Below are 27652 nucleotides of genomic sequence, written 5' to 3'. Positions count from 1 at the left end.
TTCTACCTTGAAAGTAGAATGTCGGGTTGCCACATGTTGCCTGCTGAGTTTGATTTGCGTGATTTTTATAGTTTGAGTTATTGAGGGGTTTGACTTGCTGCTATATAGTTTTTGTTGTATACTTCTTACACTTATTAGATACTGTAACTTGAGTTCATTTATGGTGTAAGTGCTTCATTATTTGTCTTTTTTGCATCTGCTACTTTTGAATTGTGATTTGCCTCTATTGCATTTTTAAACTGCTACCTGATCTAATAGTTAACGGTGGTTACAGCTAACTTCAATTAAATTTGTAGTATCTTTATTAATGTGAATTTTGTTATTATGAACAATAATTATTGAAAAGTGGCAGCATTTTGTAATTTTGCTTCGTATTCTGTTGTAACGTGCCAGCAGTTGATTGGCTCAAAGTCTATACACAGATGACTAGAGGGACCCAGAAATGTTTTTTAAACAGGCAGTGATTAGACATAACCCTTTCCAATTGGGAGGGGAAATGAACAAACTTTGTTGTCAATTGAGTGGATTATGCCAAATCTCTTTCTCCTTCAACAAGCGCGACGAGTAGTGTTTCTCTCCTTTTCAAAATTTACCGAATTCTAATTTTTTAGGGGAATTTTGTTCTTGCCAGTAGCACGGACCGGATTTTGTTCTAGGCATCGTCTTGTGCCATGTTTCGCTTTTGCCATCCAGTCTCATATTTGGTGTTCCAAATTCCAAAATGCCACCGCAGTCAACTTCCATCAAGCAGATGTAAAGTTTTCACAAGCAGAACGCGAGAAGAGCGCGGGAGAGGAATTACGGGCAAAGGGCGGGAATGAGCAGATGGCGGCGGCCACCCGGATGAAAAACTGAGCTCATGCACCGGCAGTCAGATTCTCGTTACCGCATTATTAGGTGGCAGCAGTCCAGATTCTTGTTATTGCATTATTCGGAACAACTACAAAACCTGGTATTAAGCACTCGAAGATTGCAAGTTTTGGAGTGCTTAACATTTCTGACTTGCTCCTTGCAGAATATAACCTCTCCTGAAATGTAGGAGATTTCCTCAGGTTTGGGTGCATGCTCCACTAGGTCGGTTTGGGTGCAATGTAAAGTTTTCGTATCAAATTGTTTTCTTTGGGAAATATAAAACTCAGAACGACTATAAAGGGCATACCGCTGCCCAAATCCAGGCTAGACGGTTCCATTCCATTGTACCTAGAAACTCGAGGCCAATCCACCCTCTGTAGTCCGGGTTCGGGAAGACCTTTATTAGCTTACCGAGCAACCGATTTTTACCTGTTCAGTTCCTCTGCTCATATCTTTTCTATCCGTGATCATGCGGATGATCGTCTGAAACCACAAATTATGAGCAAATGTTTGTCTTGCAGTATGAATGCAAGGCCTCCTCAACCATCACACTGGAGTGGATGTAAATGTAAATCTCTCATTGCGAGTCTAGTATTCAATCAATAAACTGCACATAGAGTAGATTCTGCTTCAGGCTTCAGAGCCATTTTGTTCAACACAGAATCGCAAATACTTAATGCGGAACTGAAGCCCGGAACATCAAGAGTTCAAAAACTATCCACAAGTCCAAGCTGTAACATTGAAGATGTTAAGGAAAGCTTGTTTATTACAATGGTTTGGTAATTTACAACTCAGACATCAAAATGATGAGAAATGGGAAATGCAATGATGTATAAGCCGGGGACCAATTTGCTGCCTCCAAAACCATTGTACAGACTAGAAGCAGGAAACTCTAGCACAAGGTGTGTTCGCAATCAAGCAGTCGGGTAAGGATCTCCTGGCAGCCTGGACGCTTCTCCGGTTCTGCCCAGCAGTCTATCAAAAACAAAGATGCAGCAAGGCTAGGTCAACATTATGTGCTTGAATACAGTATAGGAAAGCCAGTGCACTTTCAATGGTGCCATAAATTTCAAAAATCAGATTTGGCAAACAGATATCTGTACTCTGGGGGGGGGGGGGGGGAGACTGATTCATATATCCCTGGGTAAAGGATTTTTGCTGTCTAATCTTTTTTGTCCAATGGCCATCAATATTCAACAGAGTCGAATCAGTTTCCTCTACTTTTTCAGGAAACGGTTTCACTTTTTCAATTTGTAGAGATAAGGGAATATGTCATAGCCGGGGCTTGAAATTTTAAGTCAATCTGTCCATTTTCAGTGTATTAATCTGCAAACTCCTTCAAATGAGGACAAACACAAACCACAATGGAAGTTCTAATTGATGCAGGAGCATACCAACCACCTTTTCATAGAAGTTGGAACAGAAATCATACCCGCTAACAAGCTTCCAAGAGGTCCATCTGGTATTTCCAATCTTGCCCCTTCGTTTGCAACAGAGTAAACAACCTTACATGATGTCAATAAGAAGACATCATTCAATGTAAGTTGGCTTACTTCACAGAGAACTGAAAAAATACAACGGATGGAGAAGTATGGTAGTTACCTGAACTGATGGTATTCCTTCCCAAGGCCTACTCAGAGTGCAGAGCTCCCACATGATAACCCCAAAGCTGAAGATATCACACTTTTCTGTAAATGGCTCGTTGCGAATGAGCTCGGGGGCCATCCACTCTGGAGTTCCTGCAGATGAGTTGTCATTCATTGCAGAATTTGACATTACTCGGGAGAGCCCAAAATCACATATCTTGACTGTCCAGTGCTTGTTTACAAGGCAATTTGCACTCTTCAGATCGCGGTGAACTATCTTCAGCCGGTGCATGCACATGAGACCCCTTGTACAAGGAAATAATCAGACCAATGTGTTAGACACAGCAGCAAGAACAGAAGGAGATATATTAGGGAGTGAACAGTATGAAAAACTACAGGCATTGAACAATATGCTCACCTACAGATATCACGGAGCATCTTTAACCTCCTCCTCCAATGGAACTTACTTCTCCGTGCACGTGAATGAATCAAATTGTACAAAGAACTCATTTCCATATACTCAGTGACTAGGGATAAATGAGGAGGCTTCATACATGCACCAAGGAAGAGTATGACTGCAGTGCAAAGAAACATAAAAATTATTCGCAAAATCTTCTAATTATATAAGTTCTTTTCTTGCTGAAATAGGAATAACATTTCCAAACAGCAAGACCGACCAGATCATGAGAAAAACTGAAATCAAAATTAACAAATTGAAACTACTGAAAAATGCAAGTTTAACATGGAGATATTACCATTAGGATGTCGAAGTCGGCTGAAAAATAAAAAGGAAAAAATAATAAGAGCACAATCTTGTAGATAATTCATAACAAAAGTAACAGCCAAAGCTGTATGTAAAACCTAAGTATTGAGATCTCGTTGCAGAAATCTTCCATATTCTCTGCTGTCAAATCTTGCTCCAGGAACACTTTTATAGCTACATCTGTTCCATTCCAGGTGCCACGGAAGACTTCTCCAAAGAAACCTAAATAAACATTTAGATGAGCTGCTAGCTTTAATAGGATGCCATGTAAAGCAACCATTCAGTCTCAAGATTCTAAAAAGTAAAGACCAGTGTAAAACATCTATTACTTCAGATTCATTCTGATTTTCTAAAAACTTCCAAAAAATAGTAACAAAGGAAGCATAACTTCTGATGATGCATCCTGGCTCTAAAAAAAACTACTGATGATGCAGTACTTGCTGAATATAGCAAACAATAAAACAACAGACAACAAATAACAGAGAGGCTGTACTTGCCTATTCCGACACGAGTGCCAACAGTAATCTCTGAGAACTCAATATGCCATTCCTCATATGGCAATAAAGGCTTGTTCAGAAATGGTGAAGACTGCAACACCTTATTCCAGGTTGACATCAGATCTTCTGCTGTAAAGTCAGTTGGGCCTCCGAGGTCAGAACCACATATACCTGACTTATGGGGCGACGAAGGTAATGACACTGCCTTCTGAGTATTAATTTGTCTTCTGAAACCCTCCAGTACATTTGGTCCTCTTGTAGATACTTCCTTGTCGTTGGAAGCATCAACTGATTCCTATGTATCGTGTGGAATTGATCACAATGTTGAAGCCACAAAACTAAGTAATTAAGAGCTTCCAATGAACTTTTGCAGGTATAGAACATGTTAGCATAAGAAGTAGATCAAAACGAATTGACAGAAAATCAAATCAAATAAATATTTCAATAGACTGAAAGGGCATGAAAAGAAAAACGGCAAATACAGCCCTGTTTGGCACAGCTTCTGCTACAGCTTTTCCATAGAAGAAAAGTTAAGTGCCGCCAAATGGCAGGATTCTGCAACAGCTTATGAGTAAGCAGAAGCTGTTCACCAGCTGGACTCTGGACAACCAGAAGTTACGCCAAACAAGGCCTATATATATGAAAACGTGAGCTCACACATCACAAAGTGCACATACAGTATACACAAAAAAAATGAAAAAAAAAGTACAAATCAAAAGCATAGGCACTTGTGAACTGCAATTTTCATATTGAATAACACGGCACCTTGCGAATTTGCATTTTCTGAGGAAAAGGGTTCACCATGTCAGACATCATTTAACTATTAGGTATTACTGTCAATGTATTGACAATGTACTTTGATATTGGTAGAGGCCAGTATGGAACAATAGAAGTACATTTTTTTAAAAAAAAAAAAGATCGTGTTATATGAACTATCCTCTGCAGCCAAACATGACCACCATTTTGGACATTGGCATGGTCTCCGGAACATAATTTTCGCATCCAATTTCTATTGTAATATATTTGCAATAAAAAGTCATTTTGGACAGTGTCAGCCTCTAGAACATAATTTTGGCCACCAATATCTATTGTACCATAATAAAACTATAATATTGTGAAAGTGAAATAACACAAAAGCATTTGCCAGTTCTTTACTTTTAAAACATCAATATTATGAGGATCTGAGAGAATATTTTGAAAACTATCTGAAATTTGTATAATAGAAAGGTGAATTGCAATGATGCGACAGAAAAAGTTGGAAGTTGTTGTGGTTGTGCAACTGCAAAACATGGGAACACATTAAAAATGACTCTGGAATTTGTAAATATACCACTCCAAATCATCTTAGTTCAGGAATGCCACTGGAGATGAATTTTAATAGCCTTCCCCTTTTGTATTGGCATTTTTCATATATTTCTATGATTGCAATGGCATACTATAATACCTGGTTTTGCTATAATTCATCTCCTTATAGATGGTTTTCCATTGGCTTATATGCACATATGCCTTTGTCGGTGTTCTAAAAGGCTAGGTGATGGACAATCTCTTACCGCCTCGATTTTACCGAAGCCAGTGGGGTTGGAAGCCATCCTGGCACCAGGCAATAGCACGGAGGTGGGCACGACGGTGGAGGCAAGGGGCGGTATGGAGGCCCAGATCCAGCTTTGGCGATGGAGGCAAAGGGTAGTCAGATCGGGCATCGATGGTAGCGGCAAGGAAGAGGGGGCAGTGGCAGCAGAAGCCCAGATCCAACTTTGCTCGCTTTGTGGATACGTCGATAGTGATGGGAACAACCAGATTCGGCATTCGCGGTGGTGGTGAGGGAGGGGGGGAGACAAGGGGTGATGAGGAAGAGAGGAGACGGCTACATATTAAAAGGCAAGGAGCTTAGGGTTTCTTATATTGGTTGCTTCTTGGGCCGGGCCAAACCAAGTGATTGCCTGCCTCACTTGCCCCTTTCTCCTTCAGGTTCTCTCCTCCCCCTCCTAACTCTCATGTATACCAAGTGGCCTAGGTGATGACTAGGCATTAGGCGATACCCGACGCATATCTAGCACCTTTTATAACAATGGTGTTTCTTGGGAAATTTAGATAGATACTTTGAAATGGAACTTCATTTATAAAATAATAAATTAGCACGTCTTAATATTTGGAATAAACAAAGCACATAGCATAACTTCCCTTTCTTACTTAATGCCCTCATATTAGACTAAAAAAATATATAGTAATAAAAAATCAAATGTTATGTACAAATGATTAAAAAACAGAGTATGAACATTAATTTAAAGGTTATCTTGGATGATATGCGGCATGTCATTATGTCATAGAACCTGCACCCTGGGAATCTGTAGAGAAGGGTGAAGCTACTTATTCGAACCATAAAGTGGCTAACACCATCATAAGTCGTAACCCCTTTGACGAGAATAGTAGTTGTTAGATACTAGCATACATAAGTTAACTCATTTGTTTTTAGTTCAACGGCTAAATTTAGAGGCAGCTTGTTGGGAATTAGCGTTCCCGAACGAAGTGATGGGCCTTTGGACCCCAGAGTGATCCGAAGGCTAGAGGGAGACGTACACAAAGCAAGTGGAGAAGAGGGAGTACCTTGTGTCCAAGTGCTAGGACTACAATGTGATCCTGAAAAACTCTCTGCCTTTGAAGCCTTCACGAGGTGTGCGGAGCTAGCGACCTCGTCGAAGAGTTCATTGCTACAGGGGTTTGGCCCCTGAGCGAATGGTGGTCTATTCCATCCTTTGGGCCGAAAGGGCCAGATGGGCTATACTGCCCCCTGTTTGATTTTGGAGGAAACTGGTATGTCTTGACTTAATTTCCCACTAGTCTCAATTTTTGATGATGTGTTCTTAAGCTTTTTCGTATTTTTTATGCAGCTTTAACAGTCTATGACGTGGAGGCCGAAGCCCGACTCCTCCTCTGAAAGTTCACACTAGCTGAAGGCCAAGCCTATGCCGAACAAGCCCTCTGCCACCGATAGAATCAAATCTTTGAGCATCGAGGCCTCATCTATGAGGATAGGCCAAAGCTCTCCGGGTCCTTTGCGGGTGGTGCAGAAGGGGGGCGTCTTTCGAACGTCAACACCGGAGAGACCTCCTCCGCCTAAGCCCAGAAAAAGCGAAAGGGTACAAACCCTCTGGCTCAAGAAGCCAAGAAAAAGAAAACTATCTTCTCAAAGAAGAGGCTTTGCCAAAAGGTGGTTGGGGACTTAGGGAATGATTTGAACCTCGAGGGTCCTGAGGCCGTCAAAGCAATGCCCATTCGACAAGCCCCTCGACAGACACATCAGGAGTGCCTGCCCCCTCGCCAAAACGCGCCCCAACTTCTGCTCAAAGTGATTACACCCCTCTCATAATTAATAGTGAAGACGACGACGAAGGGTCGTTGATGTCTCGGCTTGTTAACGAAACTGTGGTGGATAGGCAGGAAGAGCTACGACACGGTAAGAGGGTCGGAGAGGTCGGCCTTGTCAACCCCGACAGCGAGTCAAACAACTCTTCCAACTCGGGCTCGGACTCAGACTCCTCCGAAAGTCATCGGACTACGGAGACCGAAGAGGAGAGTGATGCTCCGCCACCATCACGCCATCGCGGTGGCAAGGATCTCATGAGGTCAGCAGGCACCTCGAGCAGTGCTAGAATCATTATGGCCGAAACATTACGACCAGCCTCATTTGAACCAAGCGTAGGAGAGGTGAAGGATGCAAATAATATTCTAGAAAGCTTCGCCCTCCCCGAACTCGAGATTCAACTGGTGCAAAAATCAACTTCAGAACTCATGGAAGCCTTCGATGTCGTGACAACAAAGGTACCTTCGATTATCATTATTTTTCCCTTCACACACTTGTACTTATAATCTTTTTATAGGGCATGCTGCTCACGCACGCTATGTGCAAGCGTGCGGAACAGGCGGAAGCTCGCCTAAAAGGGGTGGAGGCGACGAGAGAACTACTGCTCAAAAGAGAGAAGAAGGCCGAAGGCAAGATTGGTGAATACCTCCGACAAACAAAGGTGGCCATACTGAGCGAGCAGGAACTGGAAAAAGAGGTAGACATCCTTTGCCAACGCGTAGAAGCGTCCGAAACGCGCTTATCAAAGCTTGATGACCTTAAAAAGGATCACCAAGAACTTGGAGCTGTCTATGCGACCGAAAAAGTTGAAAACCAACGCCTAAGCGAAGCGTTGCGTGAGGTGAGGCAACTTGCTTGGGACGCTGTCCAGAAGCGAGTAGAGGTTCTGGAGCCGAAAGCGTTGAGGGCCAGCGAAGCTATTGGCAAAACTCTATGAAAATTGAATGCTTCGGCCTTAATTCCCACCTTCGATCACGGCGACCTTGACGGTCTTCTCGGGTGGATCGCAGAATCATCAGGATGGCTTCGGCAAGCAGCTCATTTATTTGGCAATTTCTGCACCATGATTTCAGGCCAAAGCCTTTTACAATCACTGAAGATGACAAGCTGCGATCACCATAAGACGCTCCCGAGCCTCTCCTTCTGCTACCCCCTGGACATGTCGACTGGAGTGGTGTCGAAGGCAGCGAAGGCCACCGCGAAAGCCTTCACCAGCAGCTGCTGGTGCAAATATAGACACGACATCACCCTTCAAGAGGCAGAGAATAACCTCCAAAGAGTAATTGCCTCTTCGTTGTGTATTAGTATCGTTTTATTATTTTCTCTTTCTTTTATTTTTAACTTCTTTTATTGTAGGTTGCCACGAAGACCAGTGATGTTTCGACCACTGCAGGATCCTCCGCCCAGCCTACTTCACTGCCTGCACCTTCGCAAGACGCTAACAAAGCACCAAATGTGTTTGATGGTACGGAGCAGGTGTGAGCGAGGGGCGACTTACTGTATTTTCTTTTGTGACTAAAACACGATGTTTTTCAAAGGGTTTGTAATATATTTTTGCTTGATTTCTTTTTAAGTACTTTGACAATCTTCACTTCCTGCGCAGGTCCTCCCTTTAGACTCTGCGCAGGTAGTCGAAGGTGTTTTCCCTATAACTATGATGCGGGACAACATTTTTATGCCATGGACTTGCTGGGATTCATTCCATGGCCGCCACCCTAACATAGCATTTGATAAATATTGGCGGGCGAAGGCTAGGGCCTGTGACGCTAGGAACGCTAAGACGAAAGTGTTTTGGAGTTCATTCCGCCCTTCAGACTTAGAGATCCGAAGGGTCGAGCAAGAGATCTGTAGGATGGAACGAGGAGACTTTAATCCTCTACTAGGATTTCTCGAGTCGAAACCTATACCGATTGACGAAGAGCTTAATTCGCCATCAATCTTGCATTTTTGTTGTCGGCAGCTAATTCAGCCATTGCGCGGGGCGCCCATTATCGAAGGTCAAGGCATTCCACCTGTACCTTCGCTCGGCAATTTTTCTGATGGCTATGATGAGGTTCCCACGAGACCCGATGGAGCCTTTTTCCCGCTAGTTGGGGCATTGCTTTCCAACTTATGGCATGTTTGTTTGGACTTCTGCTTTTGGCTTCTAGCTAAAAAAATTGTTTTGGCTTTTCGGAAAAGCTGCTTTTGGATTTTAGTAGTTTACTTTTACAACAAATTTTTAACTTCTCAGCACACCAAAAGCCAAAAAAGTTCCTCTCAACCAGCTTCTCAACGACTAGTTCATTTCCTCAAAAGCAAGCTTTTGGCTTTTTTAAAAACCACTTTTCAGCAACCCCATTTGGTTAATCTTCTGGCTTCTGAGAAGGAGAAACCCAAACAAACAGACCCTTAGTCGTAGTCAGATGTATAAAAATTATGTAAATCCTGATGTTGATGAGTCTGCTGAATAAATTTTTGCTGCATTTTGTTGCATTGCATTGTGTATGCCCTCGGCAGTAGCATGTGAAGCATCGATTAAAAACACCATCCCTCCAACTTTTTAGCCATAGGGACCTTCGGCAGCAACATGCGCAAAGCATAGGTTAAAAACACCGTCCCCCTAACTTTTTAGTTGTAGGGTACTTCGGCAACAACATACACGAAGCATAGGTTAAAAACGTCGTCCCCCAACTTTTTAGCCATAGGGACCTTCGGTAGCAACGTGCGCAAAGCATAGGTTAAAAATGTTGTCGTCCTAACTTTTTAGCCGTAGGAACCTTCGACAGGTCGAGCGTTGCTTCGACATATTCACAGGGCTTTTGCTAATATATTTTAATTCAAAGACCAAGTGTGTACTGACCGGAAGGTGTATTTATCTTTTTTTTTGTGATCAAAGTTTTCTTGAATTTTCTCTCATTTGCATTATTCTCATTTACAAATTGAGTGATGCTTTAATTCTACTTACATCGAAGTGTGTAGCCCCAACTAGGTTTTGGCGGCACAAGCTATTTTTTTCTTCGAAGCCGGAAGCGTGCTACCTTTGATTCGAGGTTGTGCAACACGTCGGCTCTTTTCCTTAGTCAAGAGGTGTATAGCCTTTGTTTTAAGATCAAACAACACTTCAGCTCTTTTCCTTTTAAGTCGAGAAGTGTGTTGCCTTTGTTTTAAGGTCAAGCAACACTTCGGCTTTTTCCTTTTAAGTCGAGAGGTGTGTTGCCTTTGTTCTAAGGTCAAGCAACACTTCGGCTTTTTCCTTTTAAGTCGAGAGGTGTGTTAACTTTGTTTTAAGGTCAAGCAAAACTTCGGCTTTTTCCTACAGATGTTTATCCATCTTTAAGTCGAATGGTGAGGTGATATGCACACCCTAGCATTCCTTACCTCGACTTTTCTATTGGGCTCTAGCGCATTCTCTTTCATCGATCAGTGTACATCTTTCAAGCGAAGGTTTGCATTACTTCGACGATGAATTATGCATGAATTCCATTGAGGCACATGCTTCCTTGGAGGTAATTTCATATAATCATAAGGGTTGACAAAAGTGTCTGCGTTGTTAAAAACCTCACGCCCCAATGAGAGGTTCCCCTGTGAGGAAAAAAGTACAGCACATGTACATTGCTTGAATTGAAATGCTTAATTTAAAACTGCATAAACGTAAATCTACTATAGGAGCTTCGCTTATTACTACGAAGCCCCCTTTTGACGTCTCCGATTACATATAATACTTGCAAAGGCTATCCGCATTCCAAGTGTGCTGAAGCTCTTCTCCTTCGAGAGTAGGCAAGTGATAAGACTCGGGCCTTTGAACTCTTCACCAAAAAAGGTCCATCCTATTTGCTTCGTAGCTTTCCCACAGTCGAAGCATTGGGAAGCCTTCGTAGCGCAAGGTCCCTCGGAGTGAACTCCTTCGGAGACACATTCTTATCCCTCAATCTTTTTGTTTCCTCTTGGTACTTGCCAGGTTTTCAACGACCTGCATTCTGATTTTTTTCAGGTGCATCTTTTGTTAGTAGCTCTTCATTCTGAGCTGTCTCAGCGGTGACATGAAACGACTTGTTTTTACATTCCTCTGAAGTCATAGCCTCTTCGTTGAAGAGTAAGCGAAACGGCGTGAAACCCGTTGGTCTGGTTGTTGTTGTCCTGAGTGACCATAGGACTTTTGGCAACTCTTCGACCCACTCTCACTTCGGGAGACTTTGCAGCCACCTTGTCACACCAGTCAAGACATTGTCATTCGCCCTCTCCACAGCTCCATTCGACTGGGGATGGTACACCGAAGCTAAACAAATTTTGATTCCCATGTCTTCGCAAAACCGCTTGAAGCCTTTGCTATCAAACTGTGTTTCATCGTCGACTGTTACTTCGCGTGGAACGCCGAAGCGACAGATGATGTTTTGCCACAAGAACTTTTGAATATTTTTTGACGTGAACTTCACTAATGGAACTACCTACACCCATTTGGACAAGTACTCAACTGTCGCTACAACAAAGCGAAAGTTTCCCGGAGCGACTGGCAACCGTCCTATGATGTCAATCCCCCACCGAGTCAAGGGCCAAATCGGTGAGATGAGTTGTATCATTGACGAAGGCCTGTTAGAGCTCTTGGCCATGTACTGGCATTTTGCGTAGCTTCGGTCTGTGGCCTCCGCCAATAGAATACTTGCATGAATGTTTTTCCAACGAGCGCTCAAGTGCCAATGTGTGAGCCACACAACACTTCGTGCATTTCTTTAAGCAAATTTTGCCCTTCTATCTGGGATATACATCGAAGCATCGGTTCACAAACTCCCAACTTGCATAAATCAACCTCCACAATCTTGTAGTTTCTGACTCTTTGCACCACACTTTGGCTCTACTCGGTCTTCGGGCTCATAATAGCCTCGAAGGTAGGCCATTATGGTAGATCGACAATCTTCACTCTCAACTACGGTTACACGACGGGCCACCTGTTGTGGGGATTCGACAACTGGTATCTTCAGATTCTAATAAAAAAACATCCGAAGGAATCAGCAGTTGTTGTGCAACAGCTTTTGAGAGGTCATCGACTTCGGAATTGTGGTTTCTTGATATGCTCTTCACAGTGACACCCAAGAAATGCTTTTCCGTGCTTCGCACGACTGCCATGTACTTAGCCAGTTCTGACTCCTTCGTCTGGAAAGTTTTATCAATTTGGCCTACAAATACCTGAGAATCTGTCTTGACTAGCACCCTTCGAACATCGAGGGCTCGTGCCTTACGAAGGCCAAGGACTGCTTCGTATTCCGTAATATTGTTTGTTGACCGAAAATAGAATCTAGTAGCATATCGCAGTTTTACACCCGAAGGCGAATATACAACAGTTGTGGTGCCAGGCCCCCAAGCCCTGTCACAATACATGATCCACACTGGGCGTAATGGTACTTCTTGGCATTCGGCTGCGGTATCCAATCTGCCAAAAATTCTGCCAAGGCTCGAGATTTTATCGTCGTGCACGCGATAAAGGACAGAGTAAACGGTGCTATCTCTGTGGCCCATTTTTCAATTCTTCCCGTAGTCTCGTGATTTTCAAACATGTCGCGAAGAGGAAAAGAGGTCAGCACTGTTATCTTGTGCGCTATGAAATAAAGCCGAATTTTTTGCGAGGCCATCACCACTGCATATGCCATTTTTTCCATCTCAAAATAGAACCTCTTCAGTCCCACCAACGCTTCCGAAACATAATACACCGAAAACTGTTGGAATTTTTCGTTGGCTTGCATTTCTTGGACAAGTATTGCGAAGGGAAAACCGCAATGTACAGCAATAACTCGGTCTTCGGATTTAGTCTAGTCAACGTTGTGAGCTTCGTCATATACTTTTTCAACTCATCAAAAGCATTTTGCTGCTCTGCACTCCACCTAAATGGGGCGGAGCCTTTGAGAGTTTTAAAGGACAAGCTTCGCTCATCTAACCTGGCAACGAATCGGCTTAAGAGCTGCCAATCTTCCAGCAAAGTGTTGTGCCTCTTTCCTATTCTGCAGGGGTCTTATATCAAGTATTGCTTGTATCTTTTCTGGGTTTACTTCAATGCCCCTTTTTGACATCAAGAATCCTAACAACCTCCCGAAGCGCACACTGAATACACACTTTTCTGGATTCAACTTTAAACCCATGCTTCGTAGATTGTCAAAAGTCTCCCGAAGGTCATCCATATGATCGCCTTCTTTGATGCTCTTGACAACTATGTCATCAACGTATGCAGATACGTTCCTTCCCAACTACGACTGCAATATAACTTGGACCAATCTAGCGAAGTTGGCCCCAACAATCCGCAGGCCGAAGGCCAATCTTACAAAGCAGTATATTTCGAAGAAGGTTCTGAAGCTTGTTTTTGTCTCATCCTCCCTTGCCATCCAAACTTGATGGTATCCCGAGTATGCGTCCAAAAAGTTTAACATTTCACAACCAGCTGCGAAGTCTACTAAATGATCAATGCATGGCAAAGGGAAGTCATCCTTCGGATAGGCTTTGTTCAGGTCTGTGAAATCAACACACATTCTCCATTTATCATTATTTTTCTTGACTAACACCGTGTTGCCCAGCCATTCGGAGTGTAATGCTTCACGAATGACCCCAACGTCGAGCAATTTTTGCACCTCAGCCTTCGCTACGCCTTCTCTTTCTTTTGACGCTTTCTGAAGCCTTTGTTTCTTTGGCTTTGCCTTCAAATCAACATTCATAGTGTGTTCGATGATATCTCTGCTGACCCCTTACAAATCCTTCGGCAACCATGCAAAGACATCTTCGTTGTTACGAAGGAATTCTACCATTCTTTGCTCAGCTTCTTCTGTCATTTCAGCTCCCACTTCAATTCTGCGTGCCATTTTTTGATCTCCCAACACCGAGATGACGCCTCCGGGGCTAGGCATTTTCATGCACAAATAATCGTGGTGTGGTATTGCCCCAAACTTGTTTAGCACCCCTCTTCCGAAGATGGTGTTGTAGGTATATCGACAACATCAAAGACAATACTTTCTATCCGAAAGTTTGACCCTTCACCAAAAGAGATTGGTATTTCGACCTTGCCCAAAGCGGTGATTACTTTGCCAACGAACCCTAACAATAAAGATCCAGCCTGTTGTAAGCCACTTCGCTGCAAACCCATCATATCCAAGGTGTCCGCGAAGATGATATCTACCGAACTGCTGTCATCTATCAAGATCATGTGGACTTTGTTTCTTAAAATGTTAGCCGCGATGACAAAGGCATCTGTATGTGGGTATTCCAAGACCCTCATGTCCTCATACGAGAAGGTGATGGGGATATGAGACCACCTCGAATGGACGTAGACAGGGCTTATGCTGACATGGTTAACCCTTCAGACATATTTTTTCATTGCTTCTTGGACTCAGTTTCCTGATTAGAGCCACCAGTAATTGCCAACACCACGTTCAATCCATGTGTTAGTGTGTATACTGACCTGCTGGTTTCTGGAGGAGCTTCGATTGCAGGCATTGGCGGAGGGCGTGGAAACAATGCTTCAAAAGCTGCTGGTTGGACACAGGTCTAATCTGATGAAGCAAAAGGTTCTGTAACATATGACTGCGTCAAAGCCATTGGATGCCATTGAGAAGCAAATGCTGAAAGATTTGGCCTATGAGCCTGGCCCTGACCCTATTGAAATTGCCACACATTGCTTGGTCTATATGGCGCGGCATGATGCACTACTCTTGTAGGGTTGAAAGGTTGCTTCCCTAGGCCTTCCTTCATGGCTACAACATGTAGACATTGTTTAGTTGTATGACCAGCATCTCGCCGTGTAGCTCACAATACATTGTGCTTGGGTCACGTGGTGCTCGTCCTCCTTGGCCACCTTGACCTCCGCGGCCTCTACCGCTTCGGCCGCCACGGCCTCCACCACCCTGGGCCTCGACGACTTCTTGCAAGATGTCCTCAGGCCCGGATTATATCGGGTTGATTTCTTTCTACTTTGAAGTATATCCGAAGGCATCACTTTTCTTTGAATGCTTCGGCCTATCTTTCGGTTGGCCACCATTTCATTCCATGCTGGAGGGAGAAGGCTTCGATGTTTTTAACGCTGCCATTTCGTTTTTCCTTCACTGATGGTCTGCTTCGGATCTTGCATATTCCTCCATTTTGTTGAAGAGTTCATGGACACTCTCTGGCCTTTTGCATGTTAGCCTTGCTGCTAGCTGCCCTGGATAGCGGCATCAATAATTGTGTCCTCACTCACGCCCTTCGCTTGACAGTGCACATGTACACAACGACGCATGTAGTCCTTCAGTGGCTTCGTCGACTGCTGCTTGACTACGAAGAGGTCACCAGCCGTGACTTTTTCTGCACAATTGCCTTGGAAATTGCAGAAGAGGGCATCGCACAACTGCTCCCAAGAATATATCAACCCCAGAGGTAAGGTTGAGTACTAAGATCTTGTTATTCCTTTTACTGCCAACACGAAGGCATTCTCCAATGTTGTGTCATCTCCACCAGCAAATTTGATTGCTATCTCAAAGCTCATGATGAACTCCCTTGGATCTGATTCTCCATCAAACATCACAACTCCCTGCATTTTGAAACCCGAAGGCCAAGGCTGGTTCTGCAAGCCAGAGGAGAGAGGGGAGTTTGGATCGCCTACGCGTGGCATGGGCCGACAATCTTGCACGGCCCGTATTGCAAACGTTGACGAAGGGGTGATGGTGTATCATTTCTCATCATACTCGCGTTGCAGCATGTTAATTTGGCAGTGCAAATGTTCCAGCATTCTTCTGGCTTCATCAGGTCGTCGACAGTATTCAGCCGCCTTCCGACTCACTGTCAAGCTCTCTAGCATACGTTTCTCTTGTACTATTTGCCGTTCTAGGTCTTCGACTTCTAGCTGGGCAGTTCTTTCTACTTCAGTTTTTTCTTCTTCGTCTTCATAGTCTTCAAAATGATCGAAGTCTTCATGCTCTTCAAAAAGAGGGGCTTTTCCTTCGCTGCTGCCAAAACCTCAAAACGAGCGCGAAGCCCAGTCTTTATCCTTCGCATCGAAGCATTTGCATCTTCCTGGTGAGTTGGCTCTTCACGAACTTGACCATCCTCATTGGTCAGCAAGGCCACATCATTTTGTTCTTCTTGGCCCTCTTTGATTGCCTTGATTGAAGTGGTGATCAACTCCGCCGCAGCCGGAGGGGCAGTCGTGGTCATAATGTGTCGATCCCCACGGACGATGCCAACTGTTGGGAACTAGAATTCCTGAACAAAGTGATGGGCCTTCGGACCCCGGAGTGATCCGAAGGCTAAAGGAAAACGTACACAAAGTAGGGAAGCTTTCTCTGATATTAATGTCGGATGTCCTGTCAATTACACTTGTGCCCTATTTATAGGCCATAACCAACCATTTCCTATTATAGTTTGCAAGATTACCCCTCTAACTGCCACATTCTCAGCATATTCACGGGTAACACGGTACTATTCTAAGTACATCCAGACTATTTACAATCTGGGTCTTCGTTCACTAGCAACCGTCCTCCTTTCACTCTCCCGAAGGTCTCTGCTCAGGAGCATCTTCGGTGTCCCTTCAATTGACTCCCTCGCGACGTCGAGCAAAGTCCTTCGATCGATCTCCGACGGCCCAACGAAGGCTTCGCCCATCCTAGTTGTTGGAACCGATACTACGGTGCCAAGTGTCCGAAGGGTACCTTCGGCTTGCCTGTAAGCTTTGGTAGTTTGCGGTAGCCGCAAAGATCTTTGACCCAATATCCGAAGAGGGCCTGTGAGACCATTCCCCAACACAGCTATAACATAGATATGAGTTTGTTGTAGGGTTCAAAAAGCAACATAACTACGTATTATTATAAACAAACATTTGTGGAAATGGGAATTAGAAGAATTTTGCCACTATCCACCTTTCCAATAGAGACAACCTCGTGGTACAATATCAAGCCACAAATTACAATAAAGGGTCTGAGTATTGTAGGCTAACCGAGAATGGTGATGGTAATTGGTAACAGTAAGAACAACAAAATTCTAAGGAAGGGGAACTTAAGCTAAGAAAGGGGAACTTAAGCAGTTAGTACTTTCCGTTTTCATTCCTTCCTGTTTGAAAAGGAACAGTAAGAACAAGAAAATACATGATGAGTTTGCGAAACATGAACTAAGATGCCATGAAAATATTGGGAAAATAGTCCCAATCCACAAGGCATTAAACTAAGCATTTTGCACCATCAAAAGGAATTTAAAATCCAGGCTTCTAGACAGGAATAAAAGGTGAACAGCGCATTTGACATGCATGGAAACTCTGTTTATAGAATACCGGCTTCATTGTGGATGATCAAGAGAAAAAATGGGGAAAATCACTATGGCACTCTCATATAGCAGCAAGGTCTTAATTGATCAGGTTTCTAGAAATAATGCACATGCGTGCGGTGCGGCTGAACACAAATTTTTGCGGTAGTTCATTGGATTTTAAGATAATGAGGAAGCTTTGAAAAGATGAAACAAATGCAAATTCATAGATAACTCCTGTAATCACTGATATAGTTCACTTAGGTACCGATATTCTCACATTAGTTCTTGACTTTTCCACACCTGCTAAAACTACTCATGGAGCCTTGCTGCTCTTAATTTCATCAAATAAGTCCCAGTACTCAATTCATACTAGTCAACTTGGCTCCACCGCCAAACGAATTTGTTTTTATAAAAAGAGTTATTACTTAATTGATGAGAGATATTTTAGATAAAAATCCACACCTGCTAAAACTACTCAAGGAGCCTTGCTGCTCTTAATTTCATCAAATAAGTCCCAGTACTCAATTCATGCTAGTCAACTTGGCTCCACCGTCAAATGAATTTGTTTTATAAAAAGAGTTAGTACTTAATTGATGAGAGATATTTTAGATAAAAAAAATATTGAGGTCCATAAGGGAAAAAAACTCAAAAACACTAAAGCAACATCTATAAATAATTTTCAAAAAGTTAGTAAACAAATAAGGACAACCAATTCAAAAGGGGCCATGCTAAAATCTTATCACAATAATAATACTCCATTGTGCAGCATTAACTTCCCCTTCATACCTTGAATCAAGATACAGAACTATGTCAAGAATTTTATACAAATAATCAAATATAGCAACCAAGCATAGACAGTAGCCCAAGCCCCAAACTGTAGGCTAAGACAGCTCAAGCCTAAAATCAGCAGCTCAGAGCACCAATGCTTAAAATCTAATATTGGCATCTGCTCCATAGCAATTGGTTTTCACTTTTCCCTCCTTGCCAACATACTTATTTCTCCAACGGATGATCATGTTGCAAGGTGTGAAAGCGATAAATGACAACTTAAAAGTTTTGGCGCATAAATATTTTGAGAATGGAAAACAGAACAAGTCAATGGAAAGACATAAGCATGCCCTAGCCAATATAATAAAACCAAGATGCATAATAATCAAGATAATAGCATACATATTTCCGTGAATCATTTGAGTGTCCAGGACTGTCATCATTATGTCCCCTTGATGAGCGATTCTGTCTCATGCTTTCGCTCATTGCTCGAACTGCTCTGAAGAAACAAAATGAACACAATAAATGGTTTAATGTAGAAATGCAAGGTGCCAAAGTGAGTGATATAACCAACACAAATGATTACTTGAAATGAAAAACGTTTTACATGAATGGAACTTGGGGTTAAAACAAAAGGAAAACTCTGGGTGGAGTTTATGAAAATATGAACTGTGTTTCTTAAATAGCACATACATTAGAAAAGACTAAAATTGTTGTCTAAAGAAAAGTTTTACTAAAATATGAAATTTATGACAGGAGTGAAACATAAAATTGAACATACCTACTTTTTTCTTTTCTTCATTTCAATGTTTGCTCAAAAAGAGAAAAAAAAAATATTCTATTGCCTATCAGAAGGCAACCAAGGATTTTTGTGAAGTTGAGTTGTGGAGTAATATGACTAAAAGCGCTAAGTTGTCCCAAGACTTAGCACAGAGCTGACCATTATTTTGAGATGATGCTGTTGTTCACAGAGTTGAAAGTCATCTTTACCAACCTCACAATTTCATCACTAATTTCAGGGGTAATACTTATACTTCTTCTCCGTGCTCTACGTGTATTTGATGTTGATGCACCATCTGACCTATCATCAAACAATACATGTTTAATTAGGTCAATAAGAAAGCAGAACTGCTGGATTAAAAGCATTGACTGCAATACTGTTAAATCCTTTATAGCTTCCAAGGGTAAGCTGGCTCCCAAAGTTGAGCACAGATAATCGTTATTTCTTTTCTATTTATACTACTATAAAAGACTCAGTTGTTGAGTTCTTTCTTCTGCCTCCCCATCCCTCCTCACAAAACAGCATGCAACTACAGCGGGTTCTGATAAGTGGTGCCTTTCCACAAGCCTAAACAACCTCTAACAAAAGACAAGAAGAAACTACCTCTCCAACAAAGAAATTAACTTCTAATAAATTTTGATCTTGTCAGTTGTCACAACAACCTCCTCATGGCAGCAGGACCAAGGCTACAATGCAAACCGGGCATGGCAGCATAGGTGTGAGGTGTGCTGCAGTGAAGCTCAGCCAGGTTTAGCAGCAGTGGTGAGGCACGGTGTTAGCTGAACACAACAGTGAAGACACAATGCATGCCGAGGCAGAACCAAGGCCACGCAAGCCAAGCCAAGCCAAGCTAACACCGCGTCTGCCTTGCACAGCCTTGGTTCTGCCTCGGCTTTGATCTGTGTCTGCCTTGGACTTATTGGGGGTAGTGCAATTCTTCTTCTTTGATTCGTATCAGCGCACAAACATTCAAATAGTTACAGGCTTAACGCATAAAAATACGAGACACGGTAGGACATAATAGGATTTGTTTAGGTAGTTGGAAAATGGGGTCCCTATTGGGTAAGTTACGAGAGTTAGTGATACAGTGGTTAGGAGATGCGTAAATATTCAATGCATCAGAGACTAAATGTACAGACCAGAAGGTGAAGGAGGTGGAGAATACCGATTTCAAGCTACGGTACACTGGTGTTCAAAAGGAACAGAAAGGACCAATGTTTCTTTAAAAAAATAGTTCACCCAGGTTAAAACTGGGATGGTTTGGACATAAGGGGTTAATTGCATTTGTTTGATATTTTGAGGATGCAAATTAAATGGTATGGAATTGAGTGTGTATATTAAACCATGAAAATAGTTAAAGAACCAAATGTGGTCTGTTTCGATTTTCTATGTTTATGATTTTCCACATTACATGGCAAATTTAAAGGATCATAGATGACACATTCGATGCTTGTTTGGTCATTCAAACAATGAGGATAAGGATTCAGAATTTATTTTTTTGGTTGTTATAGACAAAAAAGGTAAATGAACAAAAGAGAAACTTACTGAGGTACCTTGATACAGCTAGACCATCGCCGTATTGTCTATCACCCAGCATTGAGCGCCCACGAGCTCTGGACAATGGATGCTCTGGACTACAGGAACAAAGAAAAGCACTCAACAACAACCAATCTTATATTTGAAGGACTTAAAATTCTAGAATGGGATGAACAATACAAATTTTAAAAGGAAGTGCAATATAAAAATGTAGAACAGAGAGATGAAATGAGTAGCAAAAAAGTGGTCTCCATATAAAACTCTAATAGGGGCATACGCACTTACAGCACCTTTACTTCTCTCCAACTCGTTTTAATCACTTACAGAAAAAAGCCTTTGTTTGGAGTTTTCACCTTTTAGGACAGAAAAAGGAGTCTAAGAGGCAAGTAATAACGGGGCACAGTTCGAAGTAGAGAGAGGAACTAAAGCAAGCTTCAATGGAAAGAGGACTGAAAGCATTTTTCACATCTCAATACTATAGTTAAGAGCTATTACTTCCTCTGATCCCAAATATAAGTCCATTTAGATTTGTCTTAAGTAAAACCTTTTTAGCTTTGGCCATCAATAGCTAAAAAATAATATAGATTGACAACATAAGGTTGATGTTAATAGATTCATCATGAAAAATATTTTTATAATATATAACTCTTCCTATTTGAAATAATATATTTTTATAGCTATTATTAGTCAAAGTGCCGTATTGGAGACCATGTCAATATCCTAATTTTCTTATATTTGGGATCAGAGGAAGTAAAAACTTTTGCAGTTTATGTCATGCCACCATGCTGCAGAAGGATACCTTTCGATATTTGGGGTCGATGCTGCAGAAGGATGGTGAAATCGATGAAGATGTGAGCCATCGAATCAAAGCCGGATGGATGAAGTGGCGCCAAGCTTCCGGCGTCCTCTGCGACAAGAGAGTACCACAGAAGCTAAAAGGCAGGTTCTATAGGACGGCAATTAGACCTGCGATGTTGTATGGCGCAGAATGTTGGTCAACTAAAAGGCAACATGTCCAACGGTTGAGTGTAGCGGAGATGCGCATGCTGAGATGGATGTGTGGCCACACAAGAAAGGATCGGGTTCGGAATGATGACATACGTGATAGAGTTGGTGTAGCACCAATTGAAGAGAAGCTTGTCCAACATCGTTTGAGATGATTTGGGCATATACAACGCAGGCCCTCAGAAGCGCATGTACATAGCGGAAGAATAAAGTGTGCGGATAATGTCAAGAGAGGTCGAGGTAGACCAAACTTGACATGGGAGGAGTCTGTAAAGAGGGATCTGAAAGACTGGAATATCACCAAAGAACTAGCCATGAACAGGGGTGCGTAGAAGTTAGCTATCCACATGCCAGAGCCATGACTAGACTTGCAAGATCTTATGGGTTTATCTCTAGCCTACCCCAACTTGTTTGGGACTGAAAGGCTTTGTTGTTGTTGTTGTTGTCGTCGTCGTCATGCCACCATGCCACTGGTACTAGAACTGTTCGTTCTTGGCATTTCAAGTCTCCAAAAAAATTAGATATAAATTTATATATATTACCCCATCAAGTAGTGTTGTCCTTGAATGCGTGCAGTCAAACTAATTTAATTTTGACAAATGTCTTTACAAATGTGTAGATCAGTTATACGAAAACGATACAAGTGGATTTTCCTCCAAAAAACACTCGCTATACTATAAGTTGTCAGGGTTTATAAATATATTTGTAATAGAAATTGTTGGTCAAAATTTGTCAATGTCAGAACAACGCTTATTTGTGACTGAAGGTAGTATATCATTTAAGTACTGTTGATGTGTGATGACACATCTACCAATATTATTTTCATGTGGCCAAACGATACTTCAATGTATATTAATGGTCAAAATTTCAGACGTTTGACTTCGTGTTCAGGGATAGAGGTACTTGGTAGTAACAGTTATGGCAGTCTGGCAGAAAAGAACCGAAGGCAAAAAAAAAAAGGCAATTAACATTTTTTTTATTTTGTCCATCCGATGACAATGGCTACTGTGATATTTGAAAGATATCAAAATGAGAACCTTGAACTTGCAGTTCTTTGATGTTCATTCACAACTTTCCTCCGGCTGCGACCACAGAAGGCATTGGCAACATTCGGATCACTATGTGATGAACTGGTAAAGCATGGGGGGAAATCTGATGAGTGATTTTGCAGTTAATGGACAATGCGAAAAAAAAACAGAAAAAATGAAAACAGGAGAAAATAAAATTGCTGAACAAGCTCAGTTATATGGCTTACCACCACAATTTACCCTCCATAGAATTTGTTGATCTAAGCATAATGTTTCTTAGAGATGGGACTTTGAAGGATCTGTTGTTGTCATCTTGCTCTTGCCTGGAAAAGAGAGGCAGCGATTGGCAACAGTGCTTATTACAGACCAAATATACTTCAATGTAATGTTAATTTAGTTCCACCATGAGAAGTGCAGTTTACATTTATTACCAAATTCTTCCCAAATATAAAGTTGGCAACCAAAATATTGTTTTAATTTTCATCCGGCATTTGAAGCACACAAAAGCCTCAACGCTGAAGTCAACAAAGTAATGCAAGCATTGATTATTGTTTTGGAAAATAAATCAATAGTGCTTTGAGTAAGACAAGTTAAGACATCACAGAAGTTCTAAACATTTCATCTACAACTTGGATAGCATTAAATTTTATAAAACAAGCATGGCTGACAAAGTAAACCTCCCATAGGCTACATAGTTCAACAACAGCATTTTCAAGTAGTCAATGCTCCAGTTGCTATTACTATACATTATAAAACGGAGTATTGTGTTGATGATAGGCCTAAAGAAAAATGAGCCCCACCAAAATCATGACATATGAGTTTGGAATGCCCTCACTGTGAATGGGTGGCATTCCAGCAGCTTGGGTTCTATGTTGAATTAGCAGCTGCTGAGTTGGGAAGTATGACCCCCCAGCGCTGATTTGAAATTCCATAGTCATAATTCAAACCAAATAACAAATAAAGTTACATGAAGTTCATATTAATACAGTAATACTACATCCCAAGAGACCAAACAGAAGTACAACCACAAACAATTACCACTAGAAAGGAAATGCACAGGTATACCGTTGAGCACATAGAGGACTATTAGGTTCAAGAGGAGAATCACAAGAATCATAGTCAGCTGAATCACTCTCTCCAGCTGCAGATATATGGGATGTGATGACAGCCTTGGATGAAAATGGAACTAGTTGTCCTGGAAAACGCATCAGATCAACTAGAAACTCCACACTCTTCAACATGACCACTACAGACATATGTTTGGATGAATCATCGTATTCATGAGATTCTTCATTTGGAATGCCCTACACATGTTAAATAACAATACTGATTTAGGATTTAGGAGTTTCATGAGTAGAGAAGAATCCTATTTCAAATTCAGACATATTGAAGTGAAGGTAATACACATACCACCAGTAGTTTGCAGTCCATACCAACAGAGTCAGCAAGAACTTTAAATAATATAGCTCTGGGCCTGCAAGATCCATGTCTTATCTGTCCGAGAAATTGAACTCCCCTGTTTTCTATAAAATGAGAAAGTTCTTCGGAGGAAGTTCTTGCAGGACTGAGCTGCGGGTTCGGTCGCTTATAGAAATCAGAAACCTGAAATTATCATTAAAAATTTTAAGTTTTTAAGGGAAGTATATACTTAAGGTGACATCTATGTAGGCTGAAGAATGAAAATTACACTACGATTTGGAAAGAATTATTGATACTTCAAGCACCAATTACAATCACCAGACACTTAAAAGAATCAAAGGAAGCAAAGCAATAGAATGGAACGGTTCCAAGTAGGAGAAGTTTATGTGAACTATTTCAAGGCAATTGATCACAAGGAGGTTGAATCTTCCAGTACTCTGAAGGAAGAAAAGCTGTCATAATCATCCTACATTTTTTAAAAGAATCTCGTAGAGAACTTACCAGGCCTGCAACCTTTTTTATCACTGCAGCAGGATTTGAATTCAATCCTTTTACCAGCGCTGTGCATAGTTGCTTTAAAGCAGATAGCTTTTTATCTCTTTCTAAGTCCACAAGTATGATCTCAGCCTTGAATCCCTCTATTCCAAGGGAGTAAAGGTCATCAGGAGAAGGAATAGTGTCAAAACACTCCTTGAGCCTCTTTTCCTACAAAGTTCAAAAATGTACAGATGAAATAAAATGTAGAAATAAGTTATTCAATTCTTTTAACAAGTCCATGCCATATAAAAGCTCCACTTACCGGAATAATAGAATAAAAACCATTGGGTATTGGACTTGATAGAGATCCAGTAGACCATAATATCTGAGCAGCCTGCAATGGATGATCGGCTTCCTTACAAACAAGGGAAGAATCTGCCGAATCTAAATTCCTTTCCTGCTTAGTCAGGGAAAGGGATTGGAACTTGTGCTCCAAAAAGGAGGGCCAACAATTTCGATCTGAAGAGTGTGTCTGGGATCGTCCTTCATCATCAGGCAGATCATCCATCTCCAAAATATGTTGGAATATAGAATCATTTTGTTTCAATTATCATCCTTCAAGGCACCCTATATTTAAATGAATGGGCAAAGCAAAACAATCAAATTAAACACATATATTGACTATTCAAAAGTGCAATTGTGAGATATCTTTTTGTGACAGGAGGCAAGCCCCTCAATTCATTAGTGAAATCAAGCGTCTACAAAGTTTTAGAACTACAAACAAAAACAAAAGGCTAGCATGAGATTATGAGATCACATTGTCATTTCCTGCATACTGTGGATTTACTGTTCACCATGTTGAAACTATGAACTCAATATCGTGAGTTCAACTCCAAAAACTTGAGTACAGGGTTTCAGTAAATGCTTCGCAATGGTATCAAGCTGATTTTTGTCAGAAGGCCAATCCACAAGTTCAAATACATGTCTTGTGGATTGCTAAATATATATTCAAGTGCCAAATTCACCGTAGACTGCTATTTTCATGTTACAAACTTCATTATTAAATTAACAGAACTAGGCAGGGTTTGATTACTATGTGGATAATTTAATTGCTTCAGCATGCTCGGAACCATAATGCATATATATTTCGGGTTAATTGAAATATTAATATCCTTGTTACAATGTTATCAATGCTACTCAATCACATTTTCTACTACGTATCAAAACATGTTCTTCAAAGGTTCTGACTTCACACGTACTTTGATTATACAGATATTAATAGAAAACAGTCATTTCACCAAAAACTGTCTAATTTACGCATCATTTGTTCACAATAGCACGAGTCATAGGCTCGTGGCATCCGAGTAACAGGGTATACAGTATACACACTTGTTACCAATATTTCAGCACTGAGTTATCACTCAAATCAAACCTTGAAATAAAATAGTGTAAAATTGTTTAATACTTCAAAAATTGGCACTTTGACCAATTAACTGTAATCTCATATCTATAGTTTTTTCGTCCCCACCACAAATGAGCAGAATGCACCGACTTAATTTCAAAGTTTCACTGATCTTTCCTCCACAGATTGTAAAGCCAATCACTATCAAACTCCAGACTTACAATCACTATCAAGCTCCACAACTAACATCAGTTCCACAAGAGAACGAGGTGGAGGGGTGATGTCACTGCAACGGTAACCAGATGTGAATGTGTTATCACATCAACCCAACAGTCCCATGTTTGACTAACATGTACACCCATCCAGGGTTTTTGAAAAGGTTCCTTTTGAAAACTAGTACGGGACCACTAGCCCACAAGAGTCCATAACCAATTCTGAGGCAGTTATCACGGTAACTACCATTTAAACTGGTACCGTGCTGAAAACTAACTATAGCCTGTGATAAGGGCAAGCACGGCTCTTCAGCTAATTTCCAATGGAACAGTTAAACCAGGCGACACTACAGACAATACAAAACTGAGCGATAACCAACGAGCTCAAACCACCAATCCCGCAACCTAAAACCCCTAACCCGATCGAACCACCAGCTCAGAGAGTTGACCAACGAGCGTTGGTGCCCTCTCACGGATCACCACGCTCGGTTTAACCTAATCCAGCAACCAACCAGCGCAGCCGCCGTCCCTCCCTCATCGCCCGGCGCATGCAAAGTCAAACCCTCGCCGCGTTGACCAACGCGGCGAGCACAGCATTGCCCACTGCCACCATTCCGTCACCCTCCGCATCCCCTCGGAATCGAAACCGATTCGCCCCCCGAATCCCGCGCCCTCCACGGAGCACGCCACGCGCGTCGATCGAGCGCAAGCAACGGCGGCCGAGTAGAAGGAGAGGGGGAGAGCTGACCTGTGGCGCGGCACGGGCGGAGCGGAGAGCCTCGCCGCGGGAACCCGGCGGCACGGAGAGGGAGCGCGCGAGGCGGTCGCGTGGCGGTGGGAGCGAGAGGAGTACGACGGAACCCGGAGGAAGAGAAGGGGATCTCGTGATGTGATTAATTAGCGCAGGTGGGAGGGAGGGTTACCTTGTTGCTTTTAATTGGGGATCGTTCACGAGGCGGGCGCGCGAGATGCGCGAGAGACTTGGCTACTGCAGCTGGGGATTGGAACGGGCGAATGGCGGAGCCGGAGGACAGGCTGCCTTGAGGGCCCAGATGGGCGTACGAGTTTCGGGCTCGGAAGTTATGGGCCAGGCTAGAACTTTTTATTTTCGAATTTTGTTAATCTATGTGCCTGTTTTAAAAATTTGCAAATTTAAAAATCCAAAAAAGGTCACGTTCTAATGCTGTAAAAATTCAAAATACTATTGAAATAGTCATGAAAAATTATAGTGTGGAAGATGCTATCATCTAGCTCTCAAAAAATTTAACTCAAATAATTACTTGTACATCCCTGAAATTTGTCTTTTTTTTCTCATCGTACATATCATATTTTTGTTTGAAAGTTTTTGAAGAGCTAAATAATAGCATATTCTATGCCATAATTTTTTTAGAATTTTTCATAACTATTTCAGTAGTGTTTTGATTTTGAGGGCATTGGAACACGGTATTTTTTGGATTTTTAAACCTGACGCATGTTGGAAGGGCGATAGATAAGAGTATAGATTTGCAAATTTTAAAAAATGACATATACGTTTCCAAATTTTGAAAATAAAAAATATTGAGATAAAAAATCATTGGGGAGATGCCATCAAATATCTAGATGGATTATCGGTACTGTCATTGACACTTGTGCGTGCGTACACCCTTGAGGCCAAATCCTACATGTCAGATCAACACTATTGGAAGTAGCCTTCGAGGCGAAGCTTAGCTGAGGCCAAATGGCCATGACCTGTCCTTTG

The 27652-nt window shown here is 41.9% G+C and overlaps 1 protein-coding gene across 4 annotated transcripts; it reads right to left on the bottom strand.

Moving 5' to 3' along the window:
• Positions 1–1600: 1600 nt before the first annotated feature.
• LOC133918718 (serine/threonine-protein kinase EDR1-like) lies at positions 1601–26963 on the bottom strand. Of its 4 annotated transcripts, none has more exons than XM_062362734.1 (17): positions 26838–26963; positions 24623–24927; positions 24325–24528; positions 23815–24006; positions 23470–23708; positions 22632–22727; positions 22414–22506; positions 20381–20469; positions 19049–19130; positions 18457–18553; positions 3699–3993; positions 3300–3423; positions 3194–3213; positions 2857–3013; positions 2455–2743; positions 2285–2357; positions 1601–1827 (listed from the first exon to the last, which is right to left on the bottom strand). In XM_062362734.1, the coding sequence occupies exons 2-17, from the start codon at positions 24866–24868 to the stop codon at positions 1745–1747; spliced, it is 2379 nt and encodes a 792-aa protein (XP_062218718.1). In that variant the 5' UTR covers positions 24869–24927; positions 26838–26963; the 3' UTR covers positions 1601–1744. The 4 variants fall into 4 exon arrangements, with proteins under 4 accessions (XP_062218718.1, XP_062218717.1, XP_062218720.1 ...); XM_062362733.1 differs by lacking the exon at positions 26838–26963 and adding an exon at positions 26663–26829; XM_062362736.1 differs by lacking the exon at positions 26838–26963 and adding an exon at positions 26663–26829 and having other exon boundaries at positions 19049–19135; positions 20389–20469.
• Between the last annotated feature and the right edge of the window lie 689 nt (positions 26964–27652).

Source organism: Phragmites australis, chromosome 5 (assembly GCF_958298935.1).
Source record: "Phragmites australis chromosome 5, lpPhrAust1.1, whole genome shotgun sequence".
NCBI lineage: Eukaryota > Viridiplantae > Streptophyta > Magnoliopsida > Poales > Poaceae > Phragmites > Phragmites australis.
This window is presented reverse-complemented; position numbering and strand designations above follow the sequence as displayed.

Excerpts from the sequence above, each read along its gene's own strand:
- LOC133918718 (XM_062362734.1), bottom strand. The coding sequence starts at position 24,868 with ATGGATGATCTGCCTGATGATGAAGGACGATCCCAGACACACTCTTCA. Across the intron at positions 23,709-23,814 it reads TGGACTGCAAACTACTGGTG|GGCATTCCAAATGAAGAATC; the intron begins GTATGTGTATTA and ends TAACATGTGTAG. Across the intron at positions 19,131-20,380 it reads AGCTGTATCAAGGTACCTCA|ATGGTGCATCAACATCAAAT; the intron begins GTAAGTTTCTCT and ends ATGATAGGTCAG.